The sequence below is a fragment of the Pleuronectes platessa genome, chromosome 12, assembly GCF_947347685.1.
Source record: "Pleuronectes platessa chromosome 12, fPlePla1.1, whole genome shotgun sequence".
Classification (NCBI taxonomy): Eukaryota; Metazoa; Chordata; class Actinopteri; order Pleuronectiformes; family Pleuronectidae; genus Pleuronectes; species Pleuronectes platessa.
In genome coordinates, this window is record NC_070637.1 from 7,894,521 (window position 1) to 7,910,936 (window position 16,416).

The following is a 16,416-nucleotide window of genomic DNA, read 5'->3' on the forward strand; positions in this document are numbered from 1 at the left end:
AGAAACAATACATGTAAAAACTCACACCCATCCTCACTGTATTATCAGAAATGGAAATCTGTTCATCAAGTCTATTCATAGCCGACAGCCCAGGAGGTTATGAAAGGAGCGTCCCACTGGAGCATACAAGGTCCAAGGCTCACATCCCCTTATCTGATTACTCTGCTTTCATCCTCAGGCGACTCATCACACAGGATGATTTAATAACATAAGGCACACAAGCTGGATAGCCTAAAATATGATCTCTTTATTGAATCCATACATAGCAAAGTCAGTTTGTGTACTATGGTATATGGCTAAGGGGGCTAAGGCTTATTTCCCATTTTACACACTTGCAGTTGGGTACCAACTAAAACAATCTGCTATCACGTGTGGATCCAAGCACAGGTCCATAACTCCGCTGGCAGCTCAACACAGTCCAACAGTTGTCATCTACACTACATGGTATGTTTAACAAAGAGCTGTGGTTCTTTTTCTAATGGAAACATCATTGTTAACTACAACATAATGTGCTAATGTCACCACAGCTGATGATGTTTGACGATGTTGGACACTTTCATACTACCTGCTTAGACTGTCGGGAAATTGGTTGAGTTGAGATTTCGGCCTGACAGTTGGATATTTACAGTTAACTGGTAACAAGTCTGTAACTGTGTGTAGATGTAGAAAGGAGGTCAGACAGGGTCATTTTGGCTTGGAATTGCATGAGACATCCTAAGGCATACTGAGTGGTGGGGTCAAAAGTCTGGTCCTTGTGGATCACAGTGGTCTCACTTGAATGACGTTCCCTTCGGAGGATCCTCCAGACTTGGAGGGCACGTCAAGGTGCTGAAAGTCATTGCTGGTGATGATGAAGACTATGGAGGAGGAGTTGAAGGTCACTCTCTTTTTGGGACGGTTTCTGCTTCCGCAAGCGTGAGACACAACGATCGGCCGGATGGGACGCTCGACCGGGGCCAGGGGGCGCTCTTTAATGCTGCGCTGCAGCCAAGAGAAACGCGAGCAGAGCAGCTGCAGCAAACAGCGGCGGAACTGTGAGGGGAGGAAGAGGAGGAAAGATAAAAGCATGGTATTTAACAAGGGGATGAAATAGCACCCTTTCCTCACTCATTTTCCCATAAAACACACAAGATATCAGGATGCCAGCAATTTCACTTCAACACACAGTAAATGCATTCTGTATATTTAAGTACACAGAAGGCATTAATTGCAGATATTTTTCTCCAAACCTTTACAGCCCTTTATCTCTAATTCTTCTCAAATAAAATTCTGCACTAATTTGTCTAAAATTGCTTCAAGAAAATACTAGTTTCTTTTCACTGACTTCCCCAACATTAGCCACATAGATCAAGATATTCGTGCTGGAGAGGTACAGAGTTTTCCCAGAATTGAATGTTCCTTCCTGCAAGCAGAAACTATTACAAACCTTTCTGCTCATGAACACATAGATGAGGGGATTGTAGGCAGTGCTGGACTTAGCAAAGAACGAGGGGATGATGGCCATTGTGGGGGAGACGATGCTCTTCCGGCCAAAGGCCTCCATCATGGACACAGCAGCGTAGGGTGTCCAACACACCAGAAAGCAGGAGATCATCAGGAGAAACATGACGGCGACCTTCTTCTCGTACCGCAGGATCTTGATGATCTGAACCGTCTGGAGGTCCTGGATGGAGCGCAGCTAGGAGAAACAGGTGAAAGTGAGATGCCACCATAAGGGAGACTTTGGCCAAACAATTAGACGGATGACCACATTGTCATACCCGACCAATAAGCTGCGTCTCAAGCCAGGGGCTGCATCATTTGGAGGCTGCATTTGATGACCAATTGGGTCACAGTGGTGTGACTAAGCTGTCTCATTTGCTTCGACCAACAAATTCGTTCCTCTATCCCAGAGAAACAAAGGGTGGATTCTTACTGTCTCAACCTATCCCAGGATAAGGAAGGTAATGACGCTGGCAATGCACAAGACATCCGATGCTTGAGTATCAGGCTTCAACTTGACTGAACAATTCCCAGTCACATACAAAAAAAACAAATGAGGCATTCAAAATGTCTTGATGTGTCCTGCTAGAGCTCTGTTGCTAAGCAACAGCAATAAGGGTGGGACTTGCTGGGGACGGTGATCATGGAAAGCCTCTTTAGACCAGACCATCTTATTTCGGCTTGGCATTTGTGGTCTGTGGGCCGGGTAGACCGCGTCCTCCAAAGGATGTATTAAAAGATGACTGCTCTCAAAAAAATTAACCCAAAGTGTCTCCATCGCCACCTGGTGGCTGGCAGCAGTATGGGTCATAAATCCTACCTCCTCCATGTCAGTGGGTGGGATGTGGACAAAACAACAAAGATCGATGTCAATGTCAAAGAATGTTTTTAAAGATGGTTGCTGTCATTTAAAATAAGTTTGTAACTTTGTAAATCATTTTTCAGGTAATGTTACTTGAAATTATAAAAGTAGGCTGAAAAATCATGATTGACAACTGAGACTGACTCAAGATTGCTTTAGCATGTATATACACTTGATCGCTACTGCGCAGACTCTGGCTCCAATTGGTCAAGAGGCCAGAATTCATATCCAGGATATTTTGGCTTCATATTTTAATGGTGGGAAGAAATGGAGAAGCTTTGTTTATATATGGTAAGACTCTTTCAGCAATACCTGAATGTAATGAATTAACACAGACACACCTACCAGTGCGAATATGTCTATTTAAAACCAAACAACTATTTATAAGTGCAGCATCGTGCAGCTTTATTCCCAAAAGCTTAGCAATAGCTGACAGCACATGCAAATAACATTGCGATAGTCTGAGTGGGTTACTGACACAGTGGATTCTACCCTTCAGATGAAGAGATGAGATGATACAGCATATGGCTACATTACAGACTCCCTCAGGACAGTCGACAGCAGCTGACTGAATACCTGCAAGCTTTCAAATGTATTCATGAATTCACAAGTTCTGTTTTTTATTCATGTTCTACATTTCTGATGATCCATTTCCATGTTAATATTGCTTCCCTTTTTCTGACGTCTTCTTTTCTTGTGTATCAAGCCAAAAAAATACTCTGTAGGGTTCAGCGTACGTCTCTTTGAAGGTTTTTCGTTGCAACTCCCAAAATGCTGTGACATGCGATGAGTCCTACCAGGCCTCTGATGTGTTCTGGGAATTTGCGTAGGGGCCGAGTGTATTGTGCACTCGGGCTCGGGGCTGTGAGGAAGTAGCAGCTCATACAAGGTTGTGAACACTTGAGGACATAAAGATAGCAGCTGTGGCCAGTTGTGATGCAGACAGACACCTCATTCGATTAGTGTGTTTCTCATTTACAAACTGCTTCCATACTTTCCTATTCTAACACTTCAGTGACCATCTGCTTGATCGTACACATAAATTCACTAATTTCCATCACAGACACTTCTACTTCTAGGGCACAATGAGCTTTCCAACGATTTGCACCTCACAGAACAAGCACTATAGCCACAGACACATATTACAATAATGGAGTCTATAATGAAAGAGGAGTGAAAGGCAGCATGTGTCTGCAGAAGGTCAAACTGTTTATTTTCATCAAAAAATGAAAAATAGTCTGTACAGCTGCAGGTAATAACGGCACGTGGATTGATTTAATTTGTAACATACATTTACAACTTAATTTCACATCTGTATTTAGAAAAGGAGATATTTAATCAAGAGAATGTGTGCGCCTGTGTTCCGAGATATTAAAGCTGTAACATTTGAAATAGTTTTCTTTCCGTCTGACATCTGATGTGCTTGTCATGGGGTCCACACAAGCAGTCGTACAAGGAACATCCCTGTGCTTTAAAATGTATCCCATGAGATCTAAGCTGCTTCTTTAAGTCTTGCCATGTCACTCCCTTAACATGGACTTGTTTTCAAGCATTGGCTGCAGGTCCACTTGTCAGAATCAGCATTGTGACTGTCCAGCTTCAGGCATTTTATTGTTGTTTCAGCTCAGGTTTGAGGCAGCCACTAGCTAACAGAAGGTCAACATTACATGCTGCCACCAAAGTTAAGTGGAATGTTAACCAGACCCGTGCAGCGATTTCCTTTTTGCCTGTTAGCAGGGCGACTATTACACTTCATAATGCACCAAAATGAGGCAAATCTGTGATTCGGTCCGAATAGTATTGCCTGGGTAGGAAGTGATGCCTGACAGACTCCTAATTTTTTGTATCCTGCCATAGTGTTGAACATGATGATTGGACAGGCGATACGTTCAATATTAAAGGTTTTAAAGTGTCACTCAAACTACAGTCGCTTTGTATCAGTTGAACAGTTATTTGAAGATTAAGAGATGAGAACTGTAGAGATGTCAGATCTTGAAGTTGTGGATGAGTAAAATCATTGATGCATTGATACATGTCACACTATCTAATTTTAGATCCTGATGCTTGAAAATGTGCTGATTTTACATTAGAAGTAAACTGAAGATCTTTGGGTATTGGTTGGGCAAATAACGTAGCTTTTTTATTTTTCATCGATAACAAAAAGCAGCTATAAAAGTAGCAGACTAGCAAACTCATGTTAACTTTTTTTTAAATCTATAGATGGAGAACAAAACAGTAAAGAGAACATCTGCCTGTCTTACCATTTGCACTGTATAGAGGATGTTGCCGTAGCAGTAGATCATGATGCCCACAGGCACAAAGAAACAGGCCAGGAGGAACAAGAGGATGAAGGAGGCGTCATTCGGGTCCTTCGATGCCCAGTCCAGAGAGCAGCCCAGCTGGTGGATCTCCAGAGTGTAGCGGTTCCAGCCCAGAAGAGGAGCCCCCGTCCAGGCCAGGGAGTACAGCCAGATGTGGGCGATGGCCCGCCACGCCCAGGGGAAGTCCACCACCTGGGCGTGGACCACCCGGATGTAGCGCTCATAGGCCAGGGCTGCCAGAGTCATGATGGAAACAATGCCTGTTGAAGGAGAGAGACATCCACGCTGAGTAATGCAGAGCGATCGCTGCAGGATCTGGGTCAGTGGCTACTCAGCATCTCTTAAGACTGAATGAATCTCATCCTGATCAATTTAAAAGCATCATCTTGGTACTGAACATCAATTTTCAGCATTTTTTTGTTGAATCGACCCCCCCACACACACTCCTCAAGGACCTGCGTCTGCATTGTACAGCCTGGATTTTCTTCTCAAAGTTACATGGTTTGCTTCAAATGCTGCAAGCCAGAGTCATGGTGCATCGTCTGGAATTGATTCTGCATCTTTTTTGTCAATAATCACACACACGCACACATGTGGGATTAATAACTCTGCAAGTTATTAATCCCTTTATTAACATGAGAACACAACAACAGTGTCGGTAAATGGACATAAAACTTTGAAGACACACACACACACGCATCTAGGGCTGTGCCATTTCATAGCATTCATGTTCCTTAGAGCGCACAACAGTCTTAATTTTGGCAGCTATTTTTGATTTAGTCTTAGTCTTGGTCTTTTGACGAAAATGCATATTAGTTTTAGTCACATTTAGTCATTTTTATCCTTCTTAGTTTTAGTCTAGTTTTAGTCGACGAAAACAAATTACATTTTAGTCTAGTTTTAGTCGACGAAAACTAATTACATTTTAGTCTAGTTTTAGTCACCTATAATAGCCACATTAAACTCCTTTTCTTCCCTTCTCAGGCCCAGGGACCCTGTGTTGTGTCTAAAACTGCAAAATAGCCTAGCTTGCAGTACTTAGGTTGTCCATTAGATGTCCCTACCAGCATAGGTCTATAGCAGGGGTCGGCAACCTTTACTTTCAAAAGAGTAATTTTGCCCCCGCTTCCCCCAAATAAAATTTGTCTGGAGCCGCAAAACATATTTGATAACAAAGCTAATAAAGTTTAATATAAAATTATACTATACTAAACTATAGTTTGTTGCATTTAAGAAATTATATAACGACAATAAAGAAAACTCTTGACATTTTATTGCTATTTGTACCTGTTACAACAAAGGAAAACACAGAACACTTATGAAGAGAAGAAAATACACAGGCAAGTGTGACCTACTTTGAAATACATTAAACACAGAACTTTGTAGGGCTATTTGAATAAGAAGTACCCTATTTTGAAATAAATAAAAACATATAGCTGCAGCCTAATAGCTTAAATATATATATTTAGTTTTCATTGTGAAAACAAAAAGTGAGAGCAGGTTAGACTGGAGGCGAACACAGAAACTGAAGCTCGGTACAAACCACCTGCAGCTTCTGCTCTGATCAAGAAGCTGCTGCGTTGATCTCTGATCAGCTGAGACCAGAGAAACTCTGTGTTTTCACTGTTTCCACTGTTAAGAAGCAGCTTCACATGGACGAGCTCAGATCTTGTGTCTCTGAGCGAGTGAGCTCAGCCTCGGGACCGGTGCGCTATCTGGGGCGCACACACACACACACACACAAAGACACACTCACTCGCCCGCTCCTGATACTTCATCACGGCCTGATACGATACGATGCCTGACTTAGTCAACCACCAACATTTTCGTCTCGTCTCATCAACGAAAGTTAAAACAGATTTAGTCATAGTTTTTATTTTCAAAGAATCGTTTTCGTTACGTCTTCGTCTCGTCTTCGTCATGGAAAAAAGATCGTTAACGAATATTTTTCGTCATCGTTTTCGTCAACGAAATTAACACTGGCGCACAACAACATCACAAGCCTAAACATGTCTGCGAGCGAGAGCAGTGTATCAGCCTCCGATGATGATTTAGTACCTTAAAAGAAACTGCTTCTCCAATAGTGTGGAAGCGGTTTGGCTACAAGAGGCCAGACCTTCGACAAAGTGAAAAATATGAAAGTAACTGTTACTGCTAAATGTGGAAACACAACTTACTTGTTTCACCACTTGAAGCGAGAACGCACCGTCGAGTACAACCCGGCTGTTAAAGGTACAGTTTGTATTATTTAGATGAAAGGGATCTACCGGCAGAAATAGAATCCAAAATATTGCTATATGTTTTCCCTAGTGTGTTTCATCTAAAATTGTACAAATCGTTGTTTTCTTTACCCTAGAATGTGCCCTTTATATTTAAACACTCTAAATTACATCTGTAGAGAATCTCCTCTACTGAGGCTGCCATGTTTTTACAGTTGCCCAGACTGAACAAACTAAACATCTTTTGCGTTTTTATGACAACTGAAGGTTGCCACAGGTTCTCTTTCATGTTTGGAAGAGGAGGATGAAGTGAGGGTTTTTAGCTGCAACATGTAATTTCACCACTAAATGTAATTTAATTTTACACACTGAACCTTTAGGGCATGCGATGAGGAGACACGAGCAACTGATAATGTGCGGCCAAAAGTAAACAAATGGCTCAACCGAGGAGCACCCGCTAGTTGCTCTCGCTAGTTGCTCTTCATGAGAGGAAGAGCAAAAGTGGATGTAAAGCACTGATGGGGTTACATATCCTTGCCTGCAATGTATGAAGCATGACGCGACCGACAAGCAACTACACTATCGTCAGTGGAGTTTTTTCCCTCAACCACGGACCTGTGGTGGAGCCGAACCACAATTACATACATCAAGCCTGACCACGCACTACATCGACAATGACTGGAAGCTGCACACCTCCTGCCTTGAGACAAATTTCTTTTCCAAGGGTAACACTGGCAAAAATATTGCGAGATGTTCAAAGAAGTTTCTTAACTCGTTGAAGAGGACAAACAGTGTGTGACAACAGACAACGGGGCCAAAGCCATCGCTCTCAATAACTGGACCAATAACTGGACCAGACTGTCGTTCTTTGGCCATCGTCTTCACATTGCTATTTGTAAGCTTAATTAAGCATTACAAAAATATTCTAAATTTGTAATTAATTTATATTAGAAATGCCTTTCACTTTCCCACCAAAACCAAATAAGAACTAATCCCAAAATCATAATCCTCTCCCATGCCTATTCTTAATAGCAGGCAGTCCCAAAACAATTATTTTCATGGGATATTGCTATGGGCAATCATTTCTGCCTTCAGTTATTAAAAATCTCCCTTTCCTTTTTGTAAAATATGTATGAGTGTTATTGATGTGCTTTCATTTGTCTATTCCCGGATTAGATGATCATATATAATTCATTGTTGATTCAACCTGTTTTAAACCTGAATCTGTGCTAAAAACATTATAAAATGGGTTTATAAGCACCTATAGCTTTATGACAATCTGATCTACTAAAAATCACATCTGGTCACACTAGTGAGAGAGAGACAGACTGTGTGAGAGAGAGTGAGAGTGAGACACGAGTGTGAAGGACCCCAGGATTGACAGAACAAAAAGAGTGTGTCTGCCTTTGCTAACCGCTGGAAGTGGACAGCGGGCACTCAGGGATGCTCAAGTGGAAATAGGACTACCTCAGCACAAAATGGTCCCAGAAAGACAAAAGATGATCCAGCTGATGGAAACTGCCCTTCATTTTGTTTGCACTGATTAATGCTGTTGCTGCCTTTAAGCTGCAATCAGCGATGAAACGTTGTTCAGTATCTTGCGTCCATATCTTCACAGATAGCGTTTTCATAAAAAATCCGTGAAATATCGTGATACCATTATGAGTCTATATCGCCCACCCCTACACACAAAACAGGGGGATGATTCACATGAAGCACTCAGCTTGAGCCACAGCTGCCCAGATAGAGTTTCAGTAGGAAGGATAGAGCTGCCGGGGCTTATCGCTCCGGCCCAGTAGCCTGTGTGTGTGTGTGTGTGTGTGTGTTTGTGTGTGTGTAGGTCACACTGACACCGGCCTCCAGTGGGTATGATAAGGCACAAAAATGATGGTGTGTCAGGGTTACAGCTGTGCGATTTATTTTTTGTACACTTGTATATTACAAACCTGAGTCAGCAGGAAGACATATTATCCTTGTTCTACCAGAAGGGGCTGCGAGCCTGAGGTGCTTCCACCAAATCCAATGTGTCACGTACAACACGTTTAATTTTTTATTCATTGCAACACTGCACTGCAAATAACAAGGGAAGGACAGGATGTGTCACAGTAGCTGAAAATGTCCGTCATCAGCATCAGCTTTCTGTTACCCATCGTTTGAGTGTGGGCCAAAGCAGCCGGACGCCACATCCTTTCTGTGCAATGTCACCCAAATGAGAGTGCAAGTCACTCTATAGCCATGTCTACAATACTGAGGACATTTTCTTTTTTAACAGATATTTTCCGCTTCGCGTTTGAAAAAAATCTCTGTCCACACAACCTTCTTTTGGCAAAATATGTCTATCAAGACAGAAAGGACCAGAAACAACAAGCACATGAAGCCAGTCGGTGGAAATAAGTTCAACAATCCGTCAAATATCAGAGAACATCACTGTGAGCATGCTCAGTCGGCTTATTTGCCTTCGGTGGTCGTAACTTCAAAACCAAAACAACCGTATCTCATCATTTTTTACTCATATCTCTAATTATGGATATTTGACATATGTTCCCTCACCTTATCCAAGAGCAAGGCCTTTCTGGCACACGGCCCAAAGTGCTGATACACTCAAACAACAGCAGGCATGCACGGAGTTAAGCTCCCGGGTCATTGTTTCCCAAAAGGATCTGATTTCAAAGTACACACAGACACACAAAAACTGCAGTTACTTAAAAATCCGCACTTTGGAAGGTGTTAAATCTCACTCTGAGGGCAAGGTCACACCATCACGAGTACAGCAATTCACTTCCAAACTGTGCGAGCGAATCAAGGAAGCACCACAGGTGCTTCCTGTGGTGAGGCAAATTGCAGCGTGGCTTCACGTGGAGCTGAACTTTGGTGAACTGTGACCAGCGACATTCACATTCTCTCACTGTGGACGATTCGTATAGCTGATGAAAGGACATTCGCTTGTGAATTGACATATTAATTACAAACGTGCTGCCACAGCTTTGCATGAATTGATTCGTCCCTCTCATTTGCATCACCCATTTGCGACGCAAACCACATCAACAAAAGGTGCAAGTGTTCCCTCAGATCAAGTGCAAAACAAACCCAATGTCAATTGAAAGCTGGGGCAGATAAGGATCAATCAGGAGGGAGCCCTCCACTTCAGCTCTGTGATTATTTTGCTGATAATGCAGCTGAAGACTTGCAGGCTGGCACTAATGAGCTAATTATCCCACAAATCCATCCTCCTTAGCTGCATTTCCTACAGGGGGGGGGGGGGGGGGGAGAGAGAAACCTCCCCACTGACCCCCAGTCAGTGTCTGTCACACGTCACTGCCAGGCACAGTTACGCTGATGATAAAACATCATCAGCGTCATGTTACAGTCAAGAGGGAGCGTTGGATGCGATGGACATAAGGAAATCGTCTTTTATTTACTTATATACAAGCATTCTGTAGTGTCTGATAGGAACATTAACACACAGGATTGAGAGCTCTTTAAGGTCACATATCACTGCAGCCCACCATAAGCCAAACTATAGAGGGTGATGAACTGTTTTAATTAGATATCTCTTTATATTCTGCAAGGAAGTGCTCACAACACGAGCAAAGAGAAAATGTGTCGCCATAAGGGCAGAGGATGTCGCACCTTGTTCAGCCCCGCGGGACAAATTGTGATTTATGAATACCGGCTCAACGCAAATCCAATCGGACTAATATTTCACCATCACTTGTGAATTTAAACACTTTTCTCAGAAAAATCCATTTCCACTCGCAGCATCATTCTCTCCTGCGTAGTGGAAAAGTCAAGTGGAGGATGAGCGCCTCTCTGCTTCTTACAGAACTACATTGGGCTGCATGTGTTCATCGGCTCAGTTACACCAGGTGACAGAACCATGGCAGGGCATGCACTTTGATGAATTACTTTTTGATTCATAAAAAAAAAAAAAAAAGTTGACAATGAATTTGACACAGCAGGCATGTGTGAGTAAACAATTTCTAAACACATTCTCACCAAACAGGCTGTTGCTGAAACCGTCCCACACGCACGTTGCATGGCTCCAGAACCATCCGCCTTTGACGCACGAAACAAACGTGAAGTTGATCCCGATGACGGACACCAGAAAGTCGCTGAGGCTGATGTTGACCAGCAGCAGGTTGGTGGGCGTGCGGAGCCGCTTGAATTTGCAGAAGAGCACGATGACGAGCGCGTTGTTACAGAAGCCGAAGAGCCCGATGGTCCCGATGGTGACAGCCAGAAGTTTGTAGGTGCCCGCGGCGAAGAGGAGGCGCTCCGCACTTCTCTCGGCTCTGGTCTCGTTGGCGGGATTCATTGCGTGAACTCACCAACTCCGGTCCCAGCATTGCGGTGAGCGCAGTGTGTCGGCGCGTGTCCCGCACACGAGAGGAGTGCGGGCTCCACGCGCGCCACGCGCCGCTCATCCATTCCAAGCACAGTTGGTGGAAAGTGGGTCAATGTACCACTGTCCACACACACACAGGGAACCAACGACACACATCCGGATGCACTTTCAAAGTAAACTCTTTTCTTTTCCTCCCACATCTTTGATGACAAACACAGGTTTTGAGTGAGTTTGAATTTAAATTTTTAAAGTATGATGCATAGAGGGAGCATATGGAATAACGTCTGTAAAGTAACCTCTGCTATAGCATATTAAAATTGATCCAGTATTGCATTTTTTTCTGGTTGATTATTTGGGATTTTATTTTGAAACTAATGTCGACAACTAATTTCCTGTTTTACTGTGACTAACAGTGAGTGAATTGATACAGAATTCAATTCAATTATCAACATCGTAATGTCTTATCTTTTTTGCATCTCTGAACACAGACTGCACATATTTGTTAAGGTTATTTCACACTTTGAAAGTGTTTGCATATAATGTTTAATGTTTTTATAATGTTTTACTATGGTATCTTCTTCTTCTTCTTCTTCTTCTTCTTCTTCTTCTTCTTCTTCTTAATAGAGTTCAGGATATATAAGCAATAAGACCTGTGAATGTTGAGGTGACAGGTTAAACTCTAATAAAATTATAAGGCTCCAATGCATGAATGATTTTAGCTTTTATAAATACACAAACAATGATCAAGTTCTGTACAGGCACGACTGACAAAACACCAGTGTCCTGTCAAAGATGTGTGTTTCATAGTTTATTTAGAGAAGAGCAACCAACTGGAACTCTACAGATGACTCCCATTGTGCTCCTGACAATGTTTGAGAAAGAGAACACTTGTGATCTAGAATATAAAATAAACCTGTGTTAATGCCACTAAATTTACCACATTACAGCAGCATGAGGGGAAAAGTGAAATAAACACACAATACAATATAGGGAATTATGAAAAAGATAGAAATGTGCACAATGTAAATGTAAAATATAAATGGTAAAACAGTGTATTGAAATTGAGTAGATAGATAATGGTTATTGCACAGTTAAACCGGTTGAAAACTTGAATGAGATATGGTGATTGTATACTGGGAGCAGAACTGGTTGTAGAATCTTGCTGCTGCAAGAGGGAACGACCTCTGATACCTCTACCTCAGACACAATCTGTCACGGAAGGAGCTGCTCAGGGCTGTGATGGTTTTCCATCAGAGATGACAGCTTCGCAATCATTCTCCTCTTTCCCATGCACCTTTATATGGTCAAGGGGGTATCCCAGGGCCAAGCTGGCCTATTAATTGATTTTTAACTATTTATTGATTTTCTTTAAAACAAACAACACAGCAGTGTCCGGGGCTGGACTCGCCTCCAGACGAACAAGACAAAACAAAACAGAACAGATAGAGCTCGGCCCACTGACACAAACATTTAGACAAGAAAGAGACTCAGTCATTACATAATGTACGACAACCAAACTTAAAAGGAAAACAGAATATAACAATATTGAATTAATAAGAAAGAAATAACATTACTAGAATAAAAAGTGACAATAATAATTCATACTACTAGATAATGGAATGGAGAAAATCCGATCCAATATACGACATGAAAGTGAAAACATAGTCTTTAGAATGTAGTAGACATGTTAGGTAATCTAACAAGAAATATTCAAGTAGGACCTTGTGACATTGTGATAGAGTTGTAGCTTTGTCTGTTATTCAATTCATTTATGTTTTCTTGCCCTAAATGATTACATTTTATAGTGATTACCTCCATACATATCAGACAGAAAGACCTTAACTCTCCCAAGTAACATGCGTAGTGGATCGCTTTTAAGATTAATGGCTAGAATTGTATTAAATTCTTGCCCAATAACAAACCAGAACCTCTGTATTTTCCAGCACGACCACAGACAATTTGCCGTCTCTATTTTGCACCTGAAACATATAGGGGGGAAGTGTCAGCAACACATTGGTGGGGTTGCGAGGGAGGAATATTGCTTTTTATTCCATTACAGACACTTAAGGTCCTTCCGCTGTCCCACACATCATCGTGAATTTTGGAAGTTTGAACAACAGAGGGGGAGGCACCAATCTTGTCGTGTTTGTCTTGTGGAGTGACGACATTACATTGGCCTCTTTGAAGGTTACTTGCTTACTGTTAGTGTTACAATTAGGTTTAAGTCAGGGTTAGGGTAAGAGTTGGGGTTAGACATTTTGTTGTGGTAAAGGTTAGGGAATGCAGGATGGCAATTGGTGTCCTCACTAAGATAGAAGTATAAGGTTGTCTCTAATATTTGTTGGCTTTTGAAAGTGTGTGTGTCAGTGGAGTCGGGGGTCATAATGCCAGAGAAAGTTTGAGAACCTCTGGTCTCTACCCAGTGTGAGATTTTGAGGTGCTGTCCTTTTACCGGTTGTTGGCGATTCGTCCACAGAGAAATATCACCACGTTGAAAAGTTGAATTCCTGCTGTGAAGCTTTGTGTCTGACCTCATTTCACCGTGCCCTCAGGTTGATACAGCACATATATCAGCCACCTCTTCAACAACACAAGAGATGAGAGTATACGTTGAAGACTCGAATGACAAACTGAATCGAAGATTGTTTTGTTACACGCTGCAGCTCATCCAATGAATCGCCTTCATGGTTTGAGGGTATTTCACTAAAGTTTTCAATTAAGCTTTTCACTCAGCTTGTTTTTGTTTACCCGGGTTTTATGCTTAAGCCTGACACAAAAACAAGTTTTTTTCCTTTTCCCAAGAGCATTAAAAAAGGGCACTGAGGTCTTTGGTTCATTTGCTTTAAATATAAAACATGATTGAAGATAATGAAAATGAAGATATCACATTGTTTTTTCAGTGCAATTAAAGCTGCAGGAAACAGTGAAGGGCCCTCGTACCTTGTGCATGAAGGAGCAGATTGTTCTTTTGGACATGAAGGGGGTGGACATAAATTCTACTTTATGAAATAGTAAGGCTTTGTAAATGGAGAACAAAGCTGTTTTCAGACATGAACTTTTCTGGAGTTTGCTCCTCATATATAAAGAACGGAGAAGAAGATTGTTCTGGTCAGATGTGTTCACACCGACAGGAAAGTGTCCGGAACATTCAGGCGAGGGATGATGCGTCTAAAGAGCATGCAGGAGGCAGGAGATAATATATAAATCTCGTGTTTTTGTTTACATCACATCGATACAAGCTCTTGAATCTTTTCAAGTCAACGTCTTCGTCTGAGCCCTCTACATGAGTGACACCTTTTTTGTCATCCTGCGATATTTCTATTCTTTTTTTTTTCCACTTTCGGCTCCATCCTGTGTTAGAAACATCATTCACACTTGCTCCCTGTGACTTTGTGAGTTTTGGCACCCGGGTCACACATGCACAAATGTATCACAGGCTGTGGCTCAGGAAATAGAGCAGCTCGTTCAATCACAGTCTTCCTCCTTCCATGTGTCAAAGTATTTTTGGGACACTGACGGATGTGCATGGATGATAGAGAAAGAGCTACACTTAGAGTTCAACTAAGGTGCAGCCTGCATGTAGGTGGGGGGCTTGCAGAAAAATGTTGTGGAAAATGTCAGGAGCCAGAGACATTTGCGTATTCACCACCATGCGCCTCTCCAGAAAATTTCATAAAAATGTCTGTAATTCAGTGCAGAACTGAAAGTAGCTCAATATGCTGTGTACAAAGGAGTTACAAAGGAAAAGGCAGAGAGAGACAAAGATACGAACAATATCAGACATTACAAGTAGTTCTGACTAATACAGTTTCATACACATGAAGTACTGCAGGATGCAGTGGATAAGTAAAATACTTCAATTCTATTCAGAGTCTAATATACGTGCATTTAGCAATTGTGCCATGCCCATGCATGAGACCCATAAAATACACAAGCTCTCGCATGACCTGAAGTGTCTGTAAAGTTTTGTTCAAGAATGATCTTCAAAAATGTGTTTATCTCTGGTAAGAGTTTCTGCAACAAGGTCAATCTTCCAATCAAATAATTTTTCACACTCCTCTATCTGTCAATCTTTCTCTCTCCTCCCAACTGTTTATCGGCCTCCTTTTTTATTAATTTATTTTACGAGTTATTGAAGGTAATCTCAGAGCATATGAGCCTTCAGGCTTTAGCAAAGCTGCTTGCGTATACACAGGCGTCCACTGCTGTGCCCCCCCGAGAAGCAATTACTATAGAAATACACTCACTCTGCTGTGAACTCGCTCCATGATGCATTTTTAAGTGGCTTTTCACTGTCAGAACCATCAGCACTTCAGACATGACCGAGCTCTGTACCCGCTCCACCATCACCACTCAAATGTCCACACATAATCCAATGACATTACATCTTTGCTGATTCTCTCCAGTCATGGTGCTGCGGTTCACTGAGTAAACAGCTTCTTGTCTCTTGTGAACAGCTTCAGAAAAGAGGTGATATCCAGGCTTTGTTAGCCCATCCGATCAGAACCAGGGTTATGCATGCAGACAAACATTAAGGTGTTAACATGTTGCCTTTTTAACGTGAACATGACGTATTGATTTTCTCAATTTGCTGGACAGGCAGTTGTAGTCGTGGTTTATTTATATTGGAAGTTAAAACCACACTCATGATCTAAAATGTACAAAGCACTGCGTAGAAGAAAGACAGAACAAGAGAGTGAATCATATTCAATCTGTCAATATAGATCAGTGCAGCTTTTGATACACAGACAAGCAGGGGAGGGGTGTGTGTGTGGGGGGGTTAAAGAAATAGATCAACATCTGACGAAATACGCTTATTCCCTTTCTTGCCAAGAGTTAAGGAGCAATTCTGTGGATTTTCTCTTGTCATCGAGAATGCCAGCTCTTCCACATTCAAAATTTAATCACAAATGATATGACTCTTGGATAATACTCTAACTCTTAGTACGGGAGGAGCAGGAGAAGAGGACATGCATGAATTTCCCCCGAATCATACCTTTTATTTAAGTTTACATGCACAAAACTAGATCTATTTTCTTTGCCTTGATTCATTCACCAACTATGTCTCTGGCATTACTCATCAAATTGTCCTGATATAATCCCGGCAAGCCTTGCTAGATGATTCTGATGAGCTACTGCACAAGTCCTTGACAGACCCTCAACACATTCATCACTGTAGCAGTTGAG

At 41.9% G+C, this 16,416-nt stretch overlaps 1 protein-coding gene across 1 annotated transcript; it reads right to left on the minus strand.

Annotated features, from left to right (window-relative positions):
- Positions 1 to 227: 227 nt before the first annotated feature.
- Positions 228 to 11,238, minus strand: opn3 (opsin 3). Its single transcript, XM_053436625.1, has 4 exons — positions 10,881 to 11,238; positions 4,606 to 4,925; positions 1,427 to 1,678; positions 228 to 1,032 (listed from the first exon to the last, which is right to left on the minus strand). Exons 1-4 carry the CDS (start codon positions 11,197 to 11,199, stop codon positions 760 to 762), a joined length of 1,164 nt encoding a protein of 387 aa, XP_053292600.1. The 5' UTR covers positions 11,200 to 11,238; the 3' UTR covers positions 228 to 759.
- Positions 11,239 to 16,416: the final 5,178 nt, after the last annotated feature.